Source organism: Antedon bifida, chromosome 3 (assembly GCF_963402885.1).
Source record: "Antedon bifida chromosome 3, ecAntBifi1.1, whole genome shotgun sequence".
NCBI classification, from domain to species: Eukaryota; Metazoa; Echinodermata; class Crinoidea; order Comatulida; family Antedonidae; genus Antedon; species Antedon bifida.
The window spans coordinates 12916518-12942455 of record NC_136228.1 but is presented as its reverse complement, the minus strand read 5'-3'; the positions used below and the strand labels follow the sequence as shown (position 1 = coordinate 12942455).

At 31.5% G+C, this 25938-nt stretch overlaps 1 protein-coding gene and 1 long non-coding RNA gene across 4 annotated transcripts in view; one reads left to right on the top strand and one right to left on the bottom strand.

Annotated features, from left to right (window-relative positions):
* LOC144838616 (uncharacterized) overlaps positions 1-25938 on the bottom strand; it is a 311214-nt gene that overhangs the window by 166368 nt on the left and 118908 nt on the right. The gene's annotated exons all lie outside the window — the stretch shown is intronic.
* LOC144838586 (uncharacterized) lies at positions 207-24881 on the top strand. Of its 3 annotated transcripts, XM_078694002.1 has the most exons (26): positions 207-243; positions 385-531; positions 1058-1267; positions 1702-1737; positions 2550-2657; positions 2888-3013; positions 4670-9163; positions 9397-9549; positions 9788-9868; positions 14479-14575; positions 14830-15878; positions 16095-16190; positions 16298-16402; positions 16560-16631; positions 16766-16882; positions 17847-17984; positions 18109-18264; positions 18784-18906; positions 19852-19908; positions 20566-21192; positions 21284-21902; positions 22110-22294; positions 22771-22986; positions 23254-23388; positions 23547-23621; positions 23950-24881. In XM_078694002.1, exons 1-26 carry the CDS (start codon positions 223-225, stop codon positions 24097-24099), a joined length of 9393 nt encoding a protein of 3130 aa, XP_078550128.1. In that variant the 5' UTR covers positions 207-222; the 3' UTR covers positions 24100-24881. The 3 variants fall into 3 exon arrangements, with proteins under 3 accessions (XP_078550128.1, XP_078550130.1, XP_078550131.1); XM_078694004.1 differs by lacking the exon at positions 1702-1737; XM_078694005.1 differs by lacking the exons at positions 207-243; positions 385-531; positions 1058-1267; ... (1 more) ...; positions 2550-2657; positions 2888-3013 and adding an exon at positions 3506-3561.

The following is a 25938-nucleotide window of genomic DNA, read 5'->3' as shown; positions in this document are numbered from 1 at the left end:
ATATATTCCAAGAAACAAAGATAAACAAATGTATTTAAATCTTTCTATGCATTCACTTGTATACTCCTTGATTGAGTGCACTTTGCAGTTTTTCCCAACTTGGCAATAATTGTAGCCTATATTCTAGTACGATTATAAGAATGTGTTCTTAATTCTGTTTTCTTGTTTTAGGATTTTGTAGTATCCAAGGCAGATTCAGAATTACTTAATCAAACACTCAAGATGTTGGATATCGCTGATACGGTACAGTTTAAATTGTAGAATACAACAATTGATGTTGGTATTTTTATAATCATTAATATTTCCTTACTTCAAAACATTGTTTTTCAAAGGCCAAGTTTTATAGGACTTACTGGTTTAACTGTTTTCATGTTCATTTTGCAGCGTCTGATATCAATGGAAGAAGAAATGGCATCGTTAAGAAATAATATTACAGAGTTAGAAAATGAGAGAAATAACCTGGCAACGGATAATATGAACATGTCCAAAGAGCTTGTCAATCAAACGCTAGAAGGTCAAAATACACAAGAGGTGAGCTGTCAAAATCTAGATTCCCACATTGCTTTTGTTGGCCATTTGATTAAAATGTGCAACATTTACATCATCATTTCAAATTCTCCTGGCAGAAATCTATACAGAACCAACTTGGCATTTATCTGCTCAATACAGGTGTAAAAGTGCCTGTAGGCAAATTTGATGTGCACCTGTTTTATGCAAGTTTATTAATAAATACAATCATTTCAGTTTAGTTAGTTGACTTGTTAATAATAGGATAATTCAGTAACACTGACAATACAGAGTAAACTTAAGGCTTTATCTAAGACTACACTTTATGTTTCAGCATTTAAAGAGATTGACTGATATGTAATGATTAGTCGCAGTCCTTTGGCATCTAATGACCTTTTAACAGCTTTACATTTAAAATTGCAATTGATTTTTGTGTATATTTGAGTATGACTATAGACTATATGCTTTTTAACCAAGAAGCTACAGTATATTACATGCACAATTGAAGAAACTAAATTTCTGTAAAAATTATATTTACATCAATTTACAGAAAGTTACTGAGTTAGAACAAGCATTGGAACAATTTAAAAACAGCGAGACAAAGATAGAGTTGGTTGAGGGCGCTTTCAAGCGAACGGAAGAGCGCTTAGAAAAAGAAAATAAGAAATTGAAAAAGCAGTTGAGTGATGCCAATGAAGGAAGGTTCAGTGAAAATGAAATGTTGCAACAGAAAGTGAATGAAAATACACAATTGGCTAATGTAAGTATTTTTTGCTAGTGAATGAATAGATATTTCATTATTAAAGATCAATACTGTTTAAAGATGTAACATGAAAAATGAAGATTAATTAAATCAGACTTTGATTAGGTTATTTTGTAGTTAAAGTTACTCACTTCCGTAGAAAAAAAAACCAACAAAAATAAAGTTTTTCCTTATAAAATAATAATAATAATAAATGGTTAAATTCAACCTAAAATCAATTGGCTGGCAGCAGTAGATAACTATTATGTGACATTAAAATGCATATTCAACAAACCAAATTGTAAACATTATTTTTCAGGGGGACAATTACATCTTTAATAAATGTAGTATTTATTTATTATATAAACACATGAAGAAGCTTAAATAATATTCAATTATTTTTACTAGTACAGTATTTTACATTAGTGTACTTAATTTTTCTTCTATTGAAGAGAACCCCTCATTCTTCAAGGTGCCTATTGAAACAGGTGAAATTTCATTTTAAAACACTTTTAAAGACCTATTTTTCTTTTCCCATCCAAGTAACATATTCCTAATACATCCATTGGTGCATGCTTTTTCTTTACTTAACTTTTTGTTTTATTACTTATTACTGACTTTCCAATTTAAATTAAATTCAACCTAGCACTAAACTATATGGCTATTGAGTCTAAGAGACATTCTGTACACGCTCAAAAACTTAGAGATGCATCAAATGTTTGATATACTTAATAGCTTCATAGTTTAATGCTGCTTCATGTAATCGACAGTGGATACAAACAAATTATTGTACAACATTTAAAAAATGTCAGTTGTTTTTCAAATTTTTTCATCACTTATTTTTATCATGTTTTATAGATATTTTGATTAAATTGTGTTCCTGTTGGATTGATGAATTGATTGAAACCAATTATTATTTAACCTACTCATTTTAACAGCATGTTTTTGCAGTATGATTTTTGATAAAAACAATTTATATACATATTTTAATTACTAGTTGCATGTGTCTGAATAAAGTAACATTTCCCAATTAATAAATGCTTTACTTACAAAATAATGATTGTTTTGGGTTCCTATTGAATAGTATAATGTATCTTTAAATTATTTTTATTTTGGATAAAAGAGTGAATTTTTTTTGGTGATCCAATAATTTGAAAAAGCAAATGGAACGTTTACGAAATGTTGTAGTACTTTTTGATTGATTGGATCAACAAATAGAAAATTCACCCTTATGAGGTGTATTGTTATCTGTACATAGATTTACTACTTTTATTAATGAAAATATACTTGAAATTTTTAGAGAGTGACAGAGTTAGAACGAGAACTAGCGGTTAGAGAACGGCATTTAAATAAAACAGAACGTCAACGATTAATTACTATGGAAAAGGAAACAACACAACATAAGAAGGTGAAAATCTTGTAATCATATTATTGTAGTGAATGTGCTACCTGTAATTTAAATAGTTGTACTGTTTATAATTATTATTATATGTCAAAGCAGTGCAAAACACCTGACCATTTAACTCAGATGCAATGCCATTTTGTTCGCAGTTAGTTATCATGTGATTGATATAATTTTGTATCATCTTGTATCAGTTTAGTCTATATTATTTTCTTTGTGTCTTTTTTATACTGCAGACTATAAAAAACCTACAGGACTTTCTAATGGAACATGAAACAAAAAGTGCTGAGATTCAAGAAGAGAAAACTTTACTGGAAGACGAAAACAAGGAATTAGTACAAGAAATATCGCATCTTAAAATGGTATGTTTGCTTTATGGTTTTCTTGTCAATATATGTTTTTTGAAGGCCAGAATAATTGCATTTGATTGAATATATAACACTTTTCTTAATTAGATTTTAATTCATTTTTAATTAAATTTTAATTCTTTTTAAATTAATTACACTACAGAATAATGTCCTGCAAATCATTGCTTTTATTATTCAAATTTGATCTGTAGCCAATTATATTACTCAACTAATCACAAAAACAAATCAATAAATACATATTAAACAAAGGGAACTAGCTGTCGGATATATTCCCATATGCCATAAAATACCTGCACTAGTATGACTGTTAATGAATAGGTGATAGGATTTCCTCACCTAGGTTTTGTTTCCATTCGCTGTGACAGCATTGTTAGTAGGAAAGTTGTCTTTACGCTTCACTGATTTTGTTGAATATATTTATTGATCTCCATGGTGATAATACTCATGATAATTGGCCTGTTTGGCTATTCTAGGATGATTCAAGCTGTGTGAGCGAGCTTTAAACTGTGATTGTACACAAGGAAATAAAAGTTAATAGAAGGGTTTGTTTTTTAGTTTTTATTTCATTCACATACTACCATGTCATTAGCTATGTTCTTTAGATTTTGTGTTACAACATACCAATGTTTGTACTTTGTTCTCTGGTCTAATTAACTATGAGTCATAGGTGATTCCCCTCCTTTATTGCATCATTAGGCTCTCATATTCATAGAAGTATGTTCATTAGCTGGTTCTTAAAAATAGTGTAAACAATTCAATTAATAATACATTTCCTCTAAATTAAATGTTCTCCATGACTAGAGTGCATGTATTATTTTTGATTTGCTTAATAAAATGGTTATGATTGTTCTGAAACATTGATCTTTCTTTTTGTCATTAAATTTTGTATTGAAATTTCATTATCTAAAAATCACCTGTTATTCTGATAACCTATATTGACAAGCTGTGTTGACTTGAGGTCATAATCAGGATTAATTGATTTTGAATTGACGAACTTACAACATTTTGAAGTACTAACCGTCTTTAAAGTAAACACTTACAGTAGCATGGACTTTAACCTTCACACAGAGGGTTAAGAAAGGGGGAGTAAATACCACCAATTGTGATGCTAATGGCATTGAATAGGAACGTCTATTGATTTGTTATTCAACTCAAAGAATGTAAAGCAACAATATAGAACCTCCCCGAGGAGTTTAACGGTTTTTATATTGTGTACAGTAGTAGTAATGCTTTACTACGTGTACAGTACCTGTACTTAACTTTAGTTTGGATCAGAATACTTTGGATGTTATTTTTAGGATTGGGATAGGATGACCTTGCTGTAAAAAATGTTTAATCGATCTTGCATGGAAATACTGTAATGTATCTGATTTGTTTAAACCACAGCCAGTATAATATTTTGAGTTAACTTTGTTTTGCTTTATATGAAATTATTCAGTGGATATTCTGTTTTTTTTGTGTACCCTCTATACACTATGTACTTTTAGGTCAAGCATTATGAAATTTAGTAATTTTTTTCAGTTGGGTAGTATACTTTCGAATTAATATTAAATTTAAATACATTTTTTTATTATATTTGGCTGCATTCTTTCTCATACTTTAAATTAAAATTTAGAAAATACTGAATGTAAAATTGGTTGCTTCTTTCAGAAAACAGCACAAAGCATCACAGAAAACTCAAAACTTCAAGAACAACTTGAAAAATTGAAAGTTGAAAAAAACTCTCTTGAAGCAACGATTATTGTTGATAAACAAGAAAATTTGAGGAGATTTGATGAACTGCAATCCAAAATTTCCAACATGGAAGAAACGATCAAGAAGCTTGTTGAAGAAAACAAGGACTTAGTCTGTAAAACTAAGTACTTTGAAGATAATGACATCACTGTTGATAAATATAATAAGTTGCTGGAGGAAGTTGAGAGGTTAAGAAATAATGAAACGGATCAACAATTACAAATGAAAAAACTTGAGGAAAAATTAAACCAGTTAGAAAACAAGGAAGTGGAATCGACAGATGAGGATACGTCGTGCAGTCTGTCGCTACCAATTGATAACAGTCATCTTAACCATGAAAAAGGAGATAACGAAAAATCAGAAAAAGAACTCAAAGAAAAGTTGGACGAATTTGAAACATCTGAAAGGGAATTAAAGAATGAGATTAAAAAATTAAAATCCTCTGATGAAACATTGAAGATGACCCTGTCTCAATTGATATCTGAAAATTCCATTCTTCAGCATGAGAAAAGTCAAGCCCGAAGTGAAGTAGAGGAGTTAAAAGAAGAGGAGGTAATGTTAAAGAAGGTTATAAAAGATCAAATGACAGAAAATGGAAAGCTAATAAATAATCAAGATAGCGCAGTCGATAGTTCAAATATTGATGTTGCCAAAGATACATTGATAAAAGAACTTACTGACATGAAAGCGTCTGACTGTATGTTGAAAGAACAAGTTAATGACCTTATGCAGAAAAATGATAAGCTTAGCTCTGAAAGGTCAGATATGAGCAGACAGTTGAAAGAATTTCTTTCTGTTGAAAGTCGTCTACATGACGAGATTTCAGGTTTACAAACGACAGTTATGGAATTACGAGAGTCTAACAAATCTGTAAACAATCATATTGATGAAAATGAAATTATGTTGAAAGATATTCAAGTATTAGAAGATATTAAATTACAATTAGAAAGTAAAGTAAAACTTTTAGAAGAAGATAAAGATGAACTTGAAGGGAAATTACAGGATTTTGAAACGCTTGTCAGAGATGCAGGAATTGCAAACACAGAAGAGTTGGAAAATTCCAATAAAATATTAAGCGATAAGTTACAGGAATTACAAGAACAACACAACATGTTACAGACAGAAGTCAAAGATTTAAAAGAAAATGAAAATACATTGCGTTTAAAACTTGATGAATTACATGAATCAGAGCAATCTTTACTTGAAAAAATATCAAATGAAAATGAAAATAATAACAGATTGACAGATGAGTTAGATGAATTACGAGAGCAGATTGCAAGTTTAGAGGAAATCAGAGGAAATCTAAAAGAGAAGTTACAGGAATCTGAAGAGCAAATTGAAGAATTGAAAATGACCTCTATGTCTGTTTGCAATGACAATCTTGAGGGTACCTCCAAATCTTTACAAGGTGACCTATGTCGTAGTTTTGATGATGGTACTAAAAATGATATAATTGAAGAACTGGAGCTACAAATGAATGAGTTAAAGGAGGAAAATGAGAGGCTTCAACACGAATTAACAAATAAGATGATTGTTAAAGAAGAAGTAATAGGTGAAGAATCTTTAATTGACTTCAGCACTCCACCTCCTCCCCCTTTACCAAAAACACCACCACCACTTCCAACCTCAGCTACACCAGTCTTTCCAGCTTCTCAAACTTTGCTTCAAGCATCAAAGGAAGAAGCTGTTATTTGGCAAGAACTTGAAAAAGTGGAATTTCCTGGCAATCAAAGTATTTATTTTACCAACAGTGCAAATCAAATTCATGCAGTTGGAGACAAATTAAAATTGAAAGAAGAAGAATGCAAAGATTTGCTGGAAAAAATAGCAAACCAGGAAGTTGAAATAAAAAAGTTTCAGACTGATTTACAGATGAGAGAAGAGAAATTAGCAGAGACTGAAGAAATGCTATTAGAGAAAACTAATGATATTGAAGATCTGGAAAAAGCAGTTGCACAATCTGGAAGAAGATGTAGTGTGAGTGATATTCAAAATCGAGATCTTGAAGCGGAATTACAAAAATCAAACCTTGAATTAGAAGATTTTAAACTTAGCATAATAGAAATGGAAGAAAATGAAGAAGTGTTAATGTCAAGGATTAAAGAATTAGAAAACCAATCCAGTGACTTACGAGATCAAAATGTCTTGTTCAAAGATAAAGTTACCTCTTTAGAATCTGTAGAAAAAGACTTAAAAATTGCATTGACAAATTTAGAAGAGGAAAACGCTACTGTGTTTCAGCGTGTTGCAGACATGAAAAAGATGGAAGAGCAATTAAATGAAAAAATAAAGGAAGCTGAAACTAATTCTAAACTGGTAGATACATTGACCAATGAAATTAAAGAGTTAAAACAACACTTGAGAGATTTAACTACGACCCATTCATCACAAATACAAGAATTGGAAGAGACCACTAAAATGTATGAGGAATGTAAACACAAGTTGCAAATTTTAGAAAAGGAAACAACAGAAGAAAGAGAAATATTAGTCAATAAAATTAAGGAGCTTAAAAATAAAGAATTTGAACTATTAAAAAAGATACAAACCCTAGAAAGTGTGCAGCTCGAAACGAAAAATGACCAAGACAATATTCAGATACTAACCAAGAAGTTGCATGAAATTCAAGAAGAAATGTCAAAATCACAAGACCAAATTAAAGATAGTGAGAACTACTGTCAACAACTGGAGAACCGTGTGGCCGAGCATGAAAAACATGAGAATGAATTTATGGAAAAGAATGAAGCACTTCTGTCAGAATGTAATAATTTAAAAGCTCAGATTAAAGAACTTTTAAAAGAGGTAAAGACCGATTTAGTTTCTGAGAATGCGGAAATAGAAGAAGAAATCGTTCTACAAGCAACATATCAAGAAACTGCAAGCGAACCTCCAGAAGAACATAAGAATATGGTTTCTTCCCTTGAGGAAAAAATTAGAGAGCTTGAAGAAGAGAAGCAAGAAATGCAGCAAAGATTATTTGAACATGAAGAAAAAGAAAATGCCTTCAAAGAAACACTATCACAAGCAGATGCTATAATGAATGAACGTGAATCTAGTCTACGTGAACATATAAATGAACTTGAAACATCTCAAAGTGATTTGAAAGAACGTTTGGAAGTAGCACGTACTAACTCAGAAGATAGAGCAAGTGATGATTGGCATGATGCTTTAGATGATAGGGAGGTACTTGAAGAAACTAAAGAACTTAGCAAAGATGAAGAAATCCGACATCTTCAACAAAGGATTGTAGAACTTGAAGAAACTGAATTACAACTGAAATTAGAACTAAAGAATATGGATCAAGGCACCTCAAACATGAATAATTATAAAAACGATGAAACAATAAAATTGCAAGATGACAGAATTTCAGAACTGGAAGGAATTGAGATTAACCTTTTGGAAGATTTAGAACAAGCTAAAACTACACAGCAAGCATTAACGGAAGCAAATGAAGAACTTTTAGATGAAGTTGCAGTTCTCAAGACAGCAGTGGATGATCTAGAAAGTCTTTCAGAAAATAATGCGCGTTATAACCCACCTGTTGAAACTTCCAGTCATGACATTGAAAAGTTGCAAGAAGAACTTGAAAGTGTAATCTTGCAATTACAAGATTTGGAAGAAACAGTTGAGAAACTCAGAGAAGACTTAAAAGGTAAAGAAAATCAAATAAAAGAACTTAAAAAATCCAATTCACAACTGCAAGAAGATATTGATAACTATAGTTCGCATTTAAAAGATTTAGAAGATTCTGAAAAGAAATTGAAAGACTTGCTTAATGAAAAGGAGAAATCAGGTGATACGCTTAAATTAAATTACACTGAGCTTGAAGAAAAAATAAGTGATCTTGAAGCAACAGATTTATTTTTAACAGAGAAGTTAAATGAGAAAAATGAATCAGAAAATATCTTAAAAAAGGAATTAATATCTGCTGAAGAACGTTTAAAGAGGAGTGAAATATCATTAAAAGAATCGGAAGAACTATTGAAGAAACAAATGCGTGAAAAAGAGGACCTGGATAAAGAATTACATAATCATGTTACTGTGATGGCAGATTCCGAAGAGGATCTGAAGAAAAAAGTATTAAAGCTAGAGCTTGTGACGGTAAATGCTGTGCAACAGATTGAGCAATTAGAGAACTCAAACGAGAAATTGAATTCCAAAGCATTGTCATCAGAAGAGGCAGAAAAACTTATGAGGATTGATTTCAATCAGATGAAACATGAAAATGACCTTCTCAGCGAACAAATGATTGCTGCAAAGAAGGCAGAGAAGAATTTAAGAGAAAGACTAAGTGAAGTAGAGAGTGTGGAGTCCCAGTTGAGAACTCAAGTTTGGAAATTAGAAAGAGGGGAAGCAAAACACAAGGACAGGATTCAAGAATTGGAGGAAAAGAACTCATCAATGGAAAGAAAGGTATGTTTTGCAAAATAAAAACACTAGCACTGTCTAGGTGATGCTCAAGTTGTAAAAAAGCATTGAAAAAAAAAAGAATTATGTCTCTGCTAATATTGTAGTAATGCACTTTTTATTGCTTTTCTGCCAACTATGGTACTGTAGTGTATATGAAATGTAGGTCCTGGTACTGTATATGAAAAGTAGGTTGTTTTCTATCTCCTGTAATAATTAAATACATATTTATTTGACAGAGTAATCAAGCTATTGAGTTGGAGCAAGAGTTACTTCATTTACAGAATGAACTACAAGAGGTCAACAAGAAACAAGATGATCTTCAAACATCAAAAGATGAAATCCAAGGAAAATACAACACATTGCACAACAGCTTGGAAACTGGAAACACTGTAAGTGACTTTGTTTATACAGTATAAAATTAACTACGTTTCAAAAAACACATGCCTTAAAGTTTGTTTGCTGCCCTCAATAGTTGATTTTGAGTTAAATTGCATAATTTAATTATGATAATCTGTTTATTAAATGTTTTTGTTTTATATTTTTTTCTTTTATGACAATTTACAGTGTGAAAACAAAAGGGTACTAATTGTAATATAAAAGTTATGACATTTCTGTTGATTTCACTAGGTAAGCATACCAGAGAATGAATATCAACAATTGAAAGCACAAGTGATGTTACTATCATTTGATGACCAAGAAAAGCCACAGGTAATTGTCTATTTTCCAATTAATTATTTTCATTTTCTGTTCCAATATCATAGACGGATCCGAGAATCCCCTCTCCCTACAACCCCATCCCTAAATTCCATTTTAAAAAATCAATAAAATCTATTTAAAACTAGACATGAAACTCGTCACTTTGACGAGTTAGTTATCCGCACCACGACAAATGCCACGTGCACGTTATACGTTGGAATATTGCACACAGATAAAGATTATGGCATTATGACAAGAACTGAAGAATATGACATGCTGTTAGTGCTGAATTTTGTGTCATATAGTATATACATGCAAACAGTATAAGCTGTATACATATTACATACAGTGTAGAATAGGTGAAATTACGGGACCCGCCATTTATTCCAATTTTTAACATGGCGACGGTATCAAAATGAAACACTTAGATAGCAATTTCAGAAGGAAATTATCTCAGGAACAACATATTAACGTGTAGAAGAAATTTGAATACGTAAAATATAGATGCGCACCCTTTTAAATGTGATGAACTATTACGCAAAATATGAAAATACGACTTTTTTTATTCAACTGGCCATATGATGACGTCACAACATCCGATTGGCAAAATGTTTACATGAATTCGTATCTACAATCCAATAGCTTCCAGAAAACGTTTTAATCGTGATTATCACATTTTATTCTTACGAGCTATTACAGATTAAAATTTACTGTAAAGATGAAATTAATGACCCACGTAATTAAAATTTTCAGGCATGATGACGTCATAAAAATTAAAATATTTTTATCTCATGCTAAAGAAAGTTGATTGACCTACACAATATATAAATGTAGGAGAAAAAGGAATACAGATAAGCGCGATGCGCTCCATTGAATGTGATGAGCAATAACGAAAGAGACAAAAATCCTATATTTTACATTCGTGTGGCCATACGATGACGTCACAATGTTTTTTTAGCCTTATTGATGCATGATCCGATATCTACAACTCATCAACTTCTAGATTTTGTAATAAAAATAAACGGTTAACGGTTTACTTTAGAAACTATGACTGTTTTAAAAAAGACATAATTTTGACGATTTTTTAAGCTTTTTCATAAAAAACGCGCACGAATTGTCTAATTCAACGTGTTCGTATGGCGTTATTTAAACTGGAAAAGGTCTAAATTGTTTTCAAAATCACTGGGAAAGGCTTGAAAAATATAATTCAAGAGAAAAAAATATGTTTTTAACGCTATGTGCGCACCGCGCGCATAAAAAATTGCGCGCCCGTGGGAATTTTTGACATGCTCAAAATGACAAGAAACGCGTAAAAAGTTGATTAGAAATTAATTTTGCGCATTTTGAAATTTTAAATGCGCGTGCGCGCGTAACTTCTTGTCAAACATGCCATTTTTAATCCGTAGAAAGTTTGCCCCTGATATGACTTAAATTTTGTCAAAGTGTCAATACTAAATGACTTTTGGTTTTTAATCTATGATCAATCATTGAAATTCATAAAATTGCGCATAAGTCACGTTGCGCAACTATGACGTCATTCAAAAATAGGAGGTGCACAACTTCACGTAAATGCCCATATGTTGTCAAAGTTATGAAATGTTATGTTTACACATTTTAGAGGAACACGAATCACAAAAAGGAAGGAAGGAAAGAAGAATAATACAGAAAACTAGATTTGAACTCGTCACTTTGACGAGTTCGGGTTATCCGCGCAAACGCAACATGCACATACGTTTAAAATATATGAACGCCGAAAATTATTATGCCATCCTATGACATGAATTAAATATGTTTACAGTGCTGAATTGTACCTATTTTGTAGCATACAGCATATTACAGTATTTACAGAATACACTGTATATGTTATATACAGTGGTAGCATAGACGAAATTACGAGACCCATCTTTTAAAGCCAATTATTAACACGATGACGTCATCAAATTGACTTATAAAGATAACTATTTTAGAAGATAATTATCTAAATAATTACATTAATACAAATTTGAAGAATTTTGGGCACGTGAAAGTGAGATGCGCTCTCGTTTAAACGCAATGAACTTTTACGGAAGAGATGAAAATACAACTTTTTTTATTCAACTGGCTATATGATGACGTCACAACATCTGATTTGAAAAATGTTCACATGAATTCGTATCTACAATCCAATAGCTTCCAGAAAACCTTTTAATTATGATTATCACTTTTTATTCTGACGAGCTATAACAGATTGAAATTTACTGTAAAGATGAAAATAGGTGACCCACGTTATTTACATTTTTAGACATGATGACGTCATAAAAATTAAAATATTTTTAACTCATGCGAAAGATAGTTAATTGACCTAGACAGTATTAAAATATCGGGTGAAATGGAATACGTATAAGCGAGATGCGCTCTATTTAATGTGATGAGCAATAACGAAACAGTAAAAAATCCTATATTTTACATTCGTGTGGCCATACGATGACGTCATAACATCCGAGAGGTAAAAATTCTGCATGAATTCATATCTACAATTTATCTTCTTGCATAATAAGTTAAAAAAATTGGGGGTCACCTTCGATCCTGAAGAGCTATAATAGATTTAAAATAGGCATATATTTGACAATATTTTGTAACTTTTTCAACTAAAACGCGCGCAAATGTTATAAATCAACGTGTTCGTATGACGTCATTTTAATTTGAAATGATGTCAATCTCTTTTTAAATGACTAGGAAAGGCTGGAAAATCACAATTCAAGAGAAAAAAACATGTTTTTCATGCTCCGTGCGCACCTTACGCGTACAATTTTTCGCACGCGCGGGAATTTTTGACATGCTCAAAATGTCATGATCAGCGCAGAAAGTTGATTAGAAATTAATTTTGCGCATTTTGAAACTTTAAATGCGCGTGCGCGCGTAATTTCTTGTAAAACACGTAATTTTTAATCCATAGAAAGTTTGCGCTTGATATGACTTAAATTTTCACCAAGTGTCAATACAAAATGACTTTTATTTTTTATCCTATGATCAATCATTAAAATTCATAAAATCGCGCGTAAGTCACGTTACGCAACTCTGACGTCATTCAAAATATGGAGGTGCACAACTTCAGGTAAATGTCCATATAATGACAAAGTTATACAAAAGATATATTTACAAGAAATAGGGGATATGCTGCTCACAAAAATCCGGGAAAGAAAGAAGAATAAAGATGAAAATGATTTTTACAATCACAAGGGTTATCCGCAACTTCTAAGTTGCGGATAACCAAAAAATATTGATCTCATACAATTACAAGGAGTTATCCGCTTGGTATACCAAGCGGATAACTAATAAGGTATATTAAAGAACAGGACACCACCAATTTCATCATGACTATTTCCATAATAGTACTGTATAATCCCACCCCCTGTGACTATACTCAGTTATATATATATATACATCAAATCTAGTACTGTATTATTAAAGGAAAAAGTCAATTCAGAACTGGACTATGACAATTCCAGCATCGACAATATTGTCATTATTCTACAGTAATACTTGCTTTACTATGAATATGTAATATAAATTTTATTTCTAGTTTATCTTGTTAGTTTAGACCTCACCAATGTCTTTATCTTTATTAATACTACATTATGCTAATTTGTACAACTATTGTATATACAAGGCAGTTCAGGTATTGTCCTCCTACAATGACTGTTTAATGACACACTATTTATGGAATCCACCTCTTCATACAATGGTAGATTCTCAATTACTAATATCCATCTGTTAGCTATCATCTATTGTCATGCAAATACATTTTATTACTAAATATTGATCACTTTATGACACATGTTCCACACTATATGAAAAGAAAGCTCATTCCAATATCCGACAAGGAATTTCCAGCCAGGAATAACATTTTTATGAGTTAATGGATTTGATTCTATGGGAAAATATGTTAGAAATATGGAATTATATATGTGAGTATTGATAAGAAGCAATTGTGACTTGTTGATTAGGAATATAAGACCACAGAAATCTGTTGGAATCATCCATTGTGATTATAGGGTGATTAATTGTAACAGGTAATTTGTTTTCTTTATCAAATCATTGTTTTGTTAAAGCTGGTGTTACCAAGACAACAATATACATGATAGGTATTCTATAGAAAGTCCTATTATTGTACATACTATATCTATTAATTTCTTGGTAATAAATTTAATATGAAATTATTTTTTATTTCTATAAAAATTAATAACACGCTTCTTGAAAAATTCTTTATAAAAGTAATTTGATTGATTTATTCTTTTCATATTATACATCTTCTTGCATATTACAATGATATTATTGTCCTTGTTTTTGTATTCAATATAAATGTCAAGGCTTGTCATATACTTTACTACAGAAAGACGTGTGGTAAATCAATAATAATCAATAGAGGAATACTTATTGAATAATGAAAATATGTAAGAATCGGAATAGACTGTGTGTATTATGTATATTTCACTCTCTGTTAATATTTCCTATATGAAATCAATATTAGTTTGTATGACCGTATTTTGGAAGACAATAATTTGAATCTGATAACAGGATTTTCATAAAACCATTCCAAGAGTGTTTTGTTTTCAGAGAGTTTTTAATTTATATTCTTGCAGAGTGTTAAAAAATTACCAGATCTACTTCACCAGTTATCACATCGTTATTCATGCAAGTTCATCAATGACTTTGTTCTTCAGAACACACCAACTACAGGTACAGTAATTGCAAGCCCTCTTAATACCACCCAACATTTTGGTAAAGACCAAAGATCATTTAAATAGTTTTTACCAATTTACATTCATATCAATCAAAACAGGTCACATTCTAAATAAAACATTCTAAAGACCATCATCCAACAAGTAATTGTAATGAATATAGTAGTGATTAGTACTGTACTGTAGTAATGGTCATCAAATCATTAATTGTGAAAAAACGATTTGTTTACATTGTTTAAAATATTGTTTTAGGTCACAAGTCACTAAAGGATGCACTGGAGTCTGTTTCCCAAGATAATTATCCAATTCAACTTAACGATGCCTCAATAGGACATTTTTATGTTTTATATCGACTACAAGCATTGGAAGACATGTTTGATGATATGGAAGAACCGTTGAATGCTACCAGATTGCATAACACACCTGGACACTCACACATCATCTTTGATGAAAATGACCAGCCAGTGGAAATCCACTGTGCTTTGTGTGCACGCAAGAAAATGGAGCAAAAGAAACGAGCCGCAGAACAGTGGTTAGCAACAGTTGCCAGAGAAACGCATCCTACGAATATGATTCAACGCGAGATAGTAAATCAGGATTCATATTCTTCATTTGAAGAGAACACTCCGTTACAACAAGCTAGTCCAAATACCCGACGGAAACTCATAGAAGATCTTGTGAATGCGCTTCCTTTGATTACAGTGGAAGAATCCATTAATGAACAAAGTGTCGATGGTGGGTCAATGATAATGGAAGATCCGATAAGTGAGATTAGAATTGATGACAAACTGGAAGCGCCACCAATGCCTTCAGAACCTCCACCACTACCTGGCAGCGCTCCGCCGAGTCATAAACGAGTTAATTCCACAAGTTCTGAATTCTCAGATAACCCACCTCCTCTTCCCCAGTCACCTCCGCCACTTAGTAGGAATCTGTTAATTGGAAATGAAGCGCCACCATCAAATGGGTCTACCAGACCAACAAATGGACGTGATGAAAGTGACGGCATTCAAAGACCAAGATCATTGTTCATGCGACCATTGTCTTTTGACAGTGGGACGGAAACCCTCTCCACTACAACTGTTGAACAGGACAGTGATCATAATCCAGTTGGCAGAGCTTTTTCACTGCCTCAAGGTTTGCCAAGAGGTAAACGAGAGACACCAGAGCTAGCACCAAAGCCACCAACTCCTCTTTGGTTGAAGAAGATGATGGAATGGCAGAGTCAAGAGAAGGAGAAGGATATTAATGAAGCGCAGAGAATGAAGACCCAAAACACTATTCTGCAATCAAAGATTGATGTAAGATATTGCCTCTTGTTAACTTAATGTAATTTCACAAAGGAAAATGTTACTATTCAAAAGAGTTACCACATCTTAAAAATCCAAGTACAATAGAAGTAAAATTATAAAAGCTCTAAATTGAGTACCTAGTAGTGCCAGATTGTATCCAAATTTTGATTATAAAAGGGGAAAATCAATTGAAATGAGATTAAATAATTTTCTAATTATCTGCAGGAAAAGGACAACTTGATTCAAGAAATACGCAAGAGAGAGGAAGAACTAAAAAGAAAATTGCGAGATATGGAACATATTAGCATTAGTCGACAAAAGGTATAATACAGAATCTATAAAAAATGTGTTATATATACTAGTAGTTAATGCTTGAATTTTTTTAAGTTAACATTTTGCGTTGAAATAATCTTTAAATATTTTAATAGATTCAAGCTAAAGAATTGGAGCTAGAAGATAAAAACTTTGAAATTGCGAGATTGAAGTCAGAAAATTGGCAAAAAGAGAGAGAAATTGCAACGCTACAGTCAAAAGTGAGTAACTTTAAAATAGATAATGCATAATAGACATTTTACTAGTAATGGTGGAGAAAATTAGAAAAACTGTTCAGCCAACCACTGGTAAGGCGAACATTGTATTTTTCAAATTTTTTTTTGAATTTTAATCGTTTTGTTTACTTTAATATTTCAGATTGAGGAACTTAAACGTTTAAATGGTAATTACAGTAATGAGGACGGAATACTGAAGAAGTTGCGTGATGAGGTATAATAAATATCTGTTATTATTAAATATTGAATTACTACTAACATACAGTAACTGTGCTGTGATTCATTAATTAGTAGCATGAAACACGATGAAGCAACTCGCAAAATTAATATTAATTTTGTTATGTTTAGTTGGATCTAACAAAGAATCATCTTCGGGTAAAAGAAAATCAACTTCAGAATTTTGAATTCGATGACAGCAATTTCAAAGACAACTTACAAAGGACCAATAAACAAATGAAAGAAAAGGTATGATTGACCAAATTACAGTGTGATAGAGAAATGCATCTTCTTTCTATAACCTAATTGTTTGGTATAAAACCTGATTAAAGATAGATTTCTCAATGTTGTGTGTAAAAAAGGACTCTTGATATTATGTAGAAGCCACAGCGTCCTTAGAATATCAAATCAACATTTTCTATGTTTTTAATCTAGGTGGGTGGGTTTTTTGAGTCAACCTCACATATTTCCTCCTAACCATTTAAAAAATAAATTATTTTCCAGATATATCACAGAGCAGTTTAGAGATTAATTCTCCATACCAGTTGAATGTATACATTATACATTAGGCCATATGATATAAATCTTTTTTCTTAAAATTACTCAAAATAATAATTGTTCCAATAACGGTGCATATAAATTAGTTATACCTGCTTAGTGTAGTGTACTATAATAAATTGACTGATTAAAACTGCATTACAACTCGCATGCTAATTCCATTTAACTGTATTCAATAATTTAACAAGCTTTATTACTAAGAAGATTATCTACAAACTGCACATGTTGTTAATATCAATTATTAATTAAAAATAATAAATGAATCAATAGTAGTAGCAGGTATGCTGAAAATAAACTGCAATGAGAAGGATGATATATATATCTTTTTAGTGTATTTTAAAATTTCTTTGAATCAGCTACTGTAGTTGTCATTAATATTAATAAAATAATGTACAGCATGTAATGATAGTAATGAATAATATATAAACAAGTAAACAAGATGATATTGTTGTTACCGTAGTTATATGCAGAATTATCCAAGAATATTTTAAAACCAACTTCACTATTAATAGAAAATAGATAAAAAAGCTACTTGAAACAAATTGCTATATAAAAGGCATGATACCGGTGGATCCACCCAGTGGATTGTTGATGCTATTGTCTTCACATGAACCCAAAATAGTATATTTAATTTAATAATTTGTTAATTTATTAGGAAGAAGAGCTGAAAAAGAAAACAGAGGAATTGCAGAATTTGAAGGATAAACTTGACAGGTTGGAGGAGGAAGTGAGTGCTACACGAGGCAATGATGCTACACACTTCCAACAAATGATTGATAATTTACAAAGAGAGGTAAGATACACACAAGATAAAGAATGATGGGTAATAAAAATGGTAGATACTGTATGATGGTGCTGTTGTAATTCATGTATAATAGAAATATAGAATTTACATGTGTGCTTAAATTTGTTTGCAGAAAATTCAAATGGAAAATGAAGTTGCCAAATTACCGGAAATGGTGGAGACTATTGAGGCACTTAAAGAAGAGCAACGTAACATGGATCTAGCACTGAGAGAGAAAGATGCAGTTGATAGAAAACTACAGTTGGCTGAGAACATGCTTAAAGATAAGGTATGATATCCTTGCCATTTGAATGGTTGATTGAAAATAATGCATAGCATGTGATATACACAATTATATAACCCCTAAATAAATTCCTGTCATTTGATTGGACGATTGTGGGTCACATGGTGCAATAGTACAACTATTAAATGGTTGTTCAATGGTACTTTTTTTCGTGTACGAAAAAAAAAACTTTTTGCGTTTGGAAAATATTTTTTTATACTATTGCTTTTGAAATACAACAGCACCACCTATTTTGTACTTCCACCGCGAACATTGAATGTTATGACTGGTTTCGCGATGGAAGTACATTTGTGGAGAGACATATGTACAAACTCAACATTTAATTTAACAGCTGATTAATTGAATATAAAAGAAGGTGTGTTGATTGTTGATAATGAATGTTCTCTTCCCATTCATTATTTGTATGATACTGAGTGCTAAAAGATTACTTAATATTGTTTAATTATAATTATTAATCAAATGGTACTGGTTTCCTTGATAAAAAAAAACATTTTATGTTTTCAGACAAGTCAGAAGATGTATTTAGAAGATGAGAACGCTTCACTACAAGAGAAAGTGAATCACTTAGAAAAACTTAGTAAATATAAAGACAACATAGAAGAACATTATCAGGATATCAAAGACAAGGTAACACTGAATACAACATTATAATGTTCAAATAAAATCAAATGATAAATATCAAATAAAATGAATACCGCATTTGATCCTTAGGCACGATACTTAACGCTAGCAACATTGGCTACATGTTATTGATTTAAGTGTTTTGCTTGCTTTTATACATACAAAATCAACATAAATTGATTTTAATATTATGGCATGTAATTGTAGCAGGAATGAATAAATACCCATTTGTATTTCAACTAGCTATGTTGTTAAATGTAGAAAACATAATCTGTTGTAGAATCGTCATCCTACATTTTTTAGGCTTATCATATTTCAATACTACATTTAAAGATGTATTGTCCCTCTGGAAAAATAATTCCTAAAACATTTTTTGTTGAATATGCTATTTTAATGTCACCTATTAGTTATCCACTTTTATCAAAAATTGGATCGAGAAAAATAAATGTATTTAGCTAAGAAACTGTAATTTAAAGCAAAAGATAGTAAAATTGGCAGTCAGCCAATGGTTTTTTGGTTGAATTTAACCATTTATTTTTTCCGTTTTCTACGGTAAAGTGAACTTTACTAAAACTACAAAATGATATATTCAAAGTCTGATTTTATTAAATTTTATTTTTAATCTTTTGGGGGGACAATACATATTTAAGTTTTTTTTTTTGCTTAAATAATGAAACAAGACAAACCATTATTGTATTATTTATATATATGTTTATATTATATGAGATTGCACATGTCACTGTTCATTGAAATGTACAAAGTTGCATAAACCCTACCTGTCATACAGTAAGAAATCCTATATTTTTATATATTTTGTGAATTTAATATGTATGGTGTTGTAATCATTATTGTCTCCTTTAACTGTATAGATTGTACTGAGATTTGGTAACGTTTATTATATATGAATTGTATTTCAAGTTTAATGTTTTTAAATGTTTTTGAATGTTATAGTTTGATAGAATGGAAGAACAGAAACATGAAGCTGAATTATCTATTTGTCCCCTCAAGGTATGTCATTTACCTTTTGTTGTTATATTTGTCCCTTTAATGTATGTCATTTACCCTGTGTTGTTATATTTGTCCCTTTAAGGTATGTCATTTATCCTTTTTGTTATATTTGTCCCCTCAATATATGTCATTTACCCTTTGTTGCTATATTTGTCCCCTTATAGTATGTCATTTACCCTTTGTAGTCATATTTGTCCCTTTAAAGGTATGTCATTTACCCTTTGTTGCTATATTTGTCCCCTTATAGTATGTCATTTACCCTTTGTAGTCATATTTGTCCCTTTAATGTATGTCATTTACCCTTTGTAGTCATATTTGTCCCCTTAAGGTATGTCATTTACCCTTTGTTGGTATATTTGTCCCCTTAAAGTATATTTATCATATACTCTTTGTTGTTATATTTGTCCTTTAATTTATGTCATTTACCCTTTGTTGTTATATTTTTCCCCGTAAGGTATGTCATTTTACCCTTTGTTGTTATATTTTTCCCCTTAAGGTATGTCATTTACCCTTCGATGTTATATTTGTCCACTTTATTTAATTTTTATTTCATTATTTTTACGGTAATTACACATTTTTATGTTATCTTAAATCTTTGTGCAGTGTAATCTTTCTAATCCCTCCTTGTAATTCATAGAATTTTTATACATTTTTTAGGCTAAGGTGTCCTATCTTCGTGAAAAATGCAAAGAAAGAGACTTGTTGATTAAGAAAATGAGCAGAGTTCTTCAGGCACATGTTGATTCCAATGTAAGTGGAAAGCTGTTGTCAGAGATCACAGAAGTACAGACTCTGATACCATCAGAGGAATATAACCAGCCATTACCACTACCATCACAATTGAAGAAATCTCCCAAAAAGGACTATCTACCCAAGGGTAACTCTGCTGCAACTTTTAGCCCACTTTCGCAGAGAAGCTTTTCATCAGACGGTCTTGATAAAACATCCAAAGTGCTGAGATCAAGATCACCCGTTCTTAGTGGTCTGCAATCACAGAGTTTGCATAATGGTTTAGATGAACTGGATATAACTCAAGGAATCTCTGTAGCAGATTTGCTGCAAAAAACATCTAAACCTCAAACAAAGTTTACAGCAAGAAGTGATAGCATGGAAGACTTGTTTGACTCTCTGCAGACACTAAGTGAAAACATTCGGGGAAGATCTAATAGTCATTCGCGAGATACAAAAAGGGCGCCATCATTAGAAAGGAGTCTTGATTGGTTAAGTCCGTCATCACCTTCGGGAGCTGATATTTTAAGTAGAACAAAGCATAGACGATCCAAGGTGAGAGGTGTTTTATTTGTAAATGTATCTAATTTACCTTATTTTTTTGCTTATTGAATGTGGAACTACATTTGTTCTGTTTCCTTTGCAGCCGTCGGTTTACTTAGATTCCAGTCCAGAACGCATTGTACAGATGCATCAAGAACTTCAAGACGCTCATGTGAATCAATATAAAGTTCCTTATCAAAGCTCTATTGATCCAGTCTTCCCATCTGGTGTGACCACTAACATCCCTGACCACAGAAAGCTCCAACAGAATGGAGTGATGTCAGCAATTAGTACTAACCACCTCTCTAGACCTACAACAAGTACACAAATGAATGGGCATAGTAATGGTTTATTAATCGTAGAGCCATCTCTGAACAATACGTTATATCAATCCATTCATCATAATTCACCGTCTCATTTACATAGACTACCAGGTGAAAGCAGCACACCTCTTATAACACACAATGGTATCGTACCACCACACAGTGTTGGACTTCTAAGCACTGGTCAGTTAAACATGAGTGACCTGTCAAACGGTTTACCCCAAAGAGTGTTGTCAGAACCACATATAAAACCATTCCCCCACACTCAGCCAAGGCACTTGCAACTTAACCACACAAATGTTACCAAAACCCCTGCAGTGAATGGTGTTGATGCGCCAGACTTTCCTGGCATCAAAAGAGCAAGTAATGGACATATTAGGCCTGAGACAAAACATGGAGGTAAATACTATTTGTTTATTTGATGTACGAGAAGTAGATAGATAGTATTCTGTGATAGATATTAAAAATATGATGACACTTTATTAATGAGACTGCAGTCAACAAGCAGCACTATTAATGTTTAATTTTGTATTATTATTATTTATTTATTATCAATATAATTTATTATTATTAATATTATTTTATTGTATTGTTATGATTTCATAGAACCGCCTGATGCTCCTACGCACTTTACTGTTGCTAAGCAACTTGGTAAACATGGAGTTCTTCTAACATGGGTGCCACCAGTAATGGATAGTAATTACTGCAGTAATGGTTCACAAGTGAATGGATACAAGTTGTTTGTTAACGGGCAACAGCGTCAATTTGTTGCTAATGCTACTTTAAAGAAGGTAAGATATTTATTTAAAATTAACTTATTAAAGTTCTTTATTTTACATTCATTTGTTAGGAATGGATTGGTAGATAGATTGCAGCACTTATGTTCTCCAGATAAATATTTCAGCGTGTTTCAGTTTCCTATATTAAATTGTATTAGGAATAGATTGGTAACTATGACTACTGCAGTAATTTCTAATTATTGTAACTCGCTAGTTCCTGCCTCAAATTTATATATATATATATATATTGCTAACTTTTCTGGCTGTTTTACTTTATCGTTTTGATTTAGCTTTTCGCATATTTTTTGTATCTCCATTGAGATCCAGACACTGATACCCACAGCATTGTCATTTTTTCAGTAATTTGCCTTTGGATTTATATATATATATAAAATCACAGGCATAGAACATTAATATATGCGTTTTAGTTCCATTCCGAAATTGTTTATTTATCTACCAAGCTAATGTATATGTTTTAAATTACTTAGGCTCTGGTTGATGGTGTTGACCTCACGGCTTCTGTGACCTTTGGTATTCAGACAATGTCAGAGGTCGGTCTTCACTCAAGAATCGTACACACCAAATATAACCACATCTTGGCAGTCCCCTACACAGCGCCCCAATCACAATCGGCAGCGACGGAATCGTTTCAAGACGTCACAACTGATTCTTCTGTCTTCAGTGATGATCAGGAACAGAGATTGGTGAGTTTCCAAGAAAAAAAACGAACAACAGGAATCGAATAACACAATATCAATTAAATATAAAGATCACAATCTTTGTAATCTGAGTCGATTGATTGTAAATTCAAAGAAACATTTAACTGCTAAATAGTACAGCAACAATTTCCTGTATGTCTGTTACACCTTTTGTCTACCACAAAGTAAATAAACTGTTGTGTTGCAACTTTATAGATGTGTAAACTATTTAATGTTTTATTTGATTTTCACTCCTATTTGTATTTATTTCAGTTTATTGCTGTGTATGAATACATACCTGAGAAACACTCTCCTAATGATTATCCTGCTTATGAGTTAGCGTTTGAAGAGGGCGATATTTTAACCATATATGGCCAGAAGCGACAAGATGGGTTTTTTCAAGGAAAGGTAATATCAAGAATTTTACAAGTCAAAAAATCACACAAATGTTTTGTGTTAATATAAATAATAAATCCATCCAATTTACTGATATTCTTTCTTTTAAAGCGAACAAAATGAATTCATTGAAATTCTTTACTAACTTGTTTGGTGTTTTTTTTTTTAAGGTAAGAGGAAAACGTGGTCTGGTTCCGTCAAACTTTATTGAGGAGATTTCAATGTCTACAAAGCATCATTCAAAGGTAATTACCATTATTGCACATATATTTGTATTCATCATCATCATTTAGCTGTATGTGTGTATATTTGATATTGTACATTTTTCATAACTTCTTATTATATTAGTGTTAAGCAAACATCTGCTCCAGTTTCTGTTTCATGTCATAACTTGGATTAAGCTCTTTGCTAATTATATTTCTATTGAGTTGAGATCCAGCCACTACAGTAATACCCACAGCAGTGTCATTTTCGTTAAATCTCAGTATATTCCATGTCTTGATTTTATAATGTTAAGCTTTTTAATATTTTGTATAAATAGCCTCTGTTAATACAACTCATTTATTTTTACAGAGTAAACGTAGCCGAAACAAAATCAGTGAACGTACGCGTCCTTCTAGACATTCCAGGAAAACTCTTCCAGTGCCTCATCAGAAAGAAGCTGCGGTTTCTAAACCAAAAAAATATCAGGATAATAACAGATCAAGTTACAAGCAACGCTAGCAAAGACCATCTCTAGAAATCTCGTAATTAGCAATAATGTTTTTTCTTTTACTTGGAAAGCAATTCATCAAAAAACTCAACCAACATCATAAAAGTCATGTATGTCTTTTTCAAATAAGCCTTTTTATGGCTTAATTGTGTTAAATTTAATCAACACCATTTCTTTACAGTGGTTTCATAATTTATTTTTTAAATTTCATATTTTATTAATAAGAAGCTGTCATGCATTTAATTAATGTTATTGTTGCCATGGAGGTAGCAATCAAGATGGAGGCTACACTAGCCGTCTACCATAATGTATACTGTAGTATGGATGTGGATGTACTATATTTATCAACTTAATTATTAATAATTCCGTCCAGGAACCGTCCATTTTCTACATCAGTTTTGAAGCATACAGTATGTGATATTTTTTAAGCTGCATTTGTGCTGTTCTTATAGAGAAATGTATGGAATCAACTCTCCCAATACCAGACGCCTTTAGAAACAAGAAACTTTTCTAAAAATTATTTAAAACTCCTTTACAAATTCTGAAATCAAACTTTCTGAGAAAAGAGACATTTTGCGCAAACATTGGGAGAGTTATTCAAAATCTATAAGCTTAAATTAAATTTGTTGTTATTATAATGTTATTTATTTATGTTACACATTTTTAATTTTTTTACATATTTTTTCTTAAAACTATAAAAGAATATATAGTATATATTATTGATTTTAAATTGAATTTGAATTGGTTTTGATTATAAATTTAATAAACTATTAAGAGGTGAATAAATGTTACATTTATATAAATATGAATTCTGATTCTTCCTTATTTACTGTCTGCTATTCACATAAATTAATTTTAACAACAATTTGTTTTGCGTTGATTGTTCCATGAACTTTAGCCACATCATTTAAAAATAACTAAATTTCCTGGAAAGATGGCAAAACAATTACTACAGTATTGTTTCAAGAAGTATCAATTACTAAAAAGAGGAAAAAATATTTCCTTTTTAGAATCACCTGCAAACAAACTTTACCAGCAAAACATTTAATGTTATTGGGGGAAAATGGATGAAAACTAAACTATAATAGTGGTGTTCAGTCCAAGTTATCCAACCATGACTCAACGAGTAGTAATTACATAAGTAAGTATTATCAGTGTAACATTAAATGTAGCATATAAAATATTTACGTTTGCATAATATTACATAATCCGTTTAATCTGAATTAAATGAGATGTTACCACCACTGCATGTTCATCCATTGTTGGGTGAAGGCCTCCTCCAGCATTTTATGTTTTCTTCTGTCCTATGCCATTCTTGGTCTATCCATTATTCTCTTATGTGTCCTGCCTATCTTTTCTTCATTTCATTTCTTTGATCTTTCCTATAATGTCATGGATGTTTTTGTCTTATTTCGGTGTCACAAAATACTGTAGTATTTCAAACAAGCTACCCTCTGATTAATATGGAACGATCCATTTGATGATCTGAGTTTTCTAGTTCCATTCTATAACTAGAAAAGTCAGATATTGATTATCTGAGTTTTCTAGATCTAGAAAACTCAGATATATCTGAGATCTGAGTTTTCTAGACACCCGTCACAAAGTGATCAATTCTTCTTCATTGAATCCAAAGCTAATTCAATTATATTTTCACACCGTGATCATCATCCATCACATTAATTCTTAATACAATAAATTATTCTTTTAATGCATATCACATACCAAACAATGTGGTGTAAAGTGATCTTATAATAATACATTGAAGAGGCCATAAGCACTAGTGAATTGGGGCGTAACCCATACTAATTGCTGCTGTACATTATTCTATGAGGTGTGATGTTTTTAGAACT

Excerpts from the sequence above, each read along its gene's own strand:
- LOC144838586 (XM_078694002.1), top strand. The coding sequence starts at position 223 with ATGTTGGATATCGCTGATACG. Across the intron at positions 244-384 it reads TGTTGGATATCGCTGATACG|CGTCTGATATCAATGGAAGA; the intron begins GTACAGTTTAAA and ends TTCATTTTGCAG. Across the intron at positions 22,295-22,770 it reads CTAATGCTACTTTAAAGAAG|GCTCTGGTTGATGGTGTTGA; the intron begins GTAAGATATTTA and ends TAAATTACTTAG.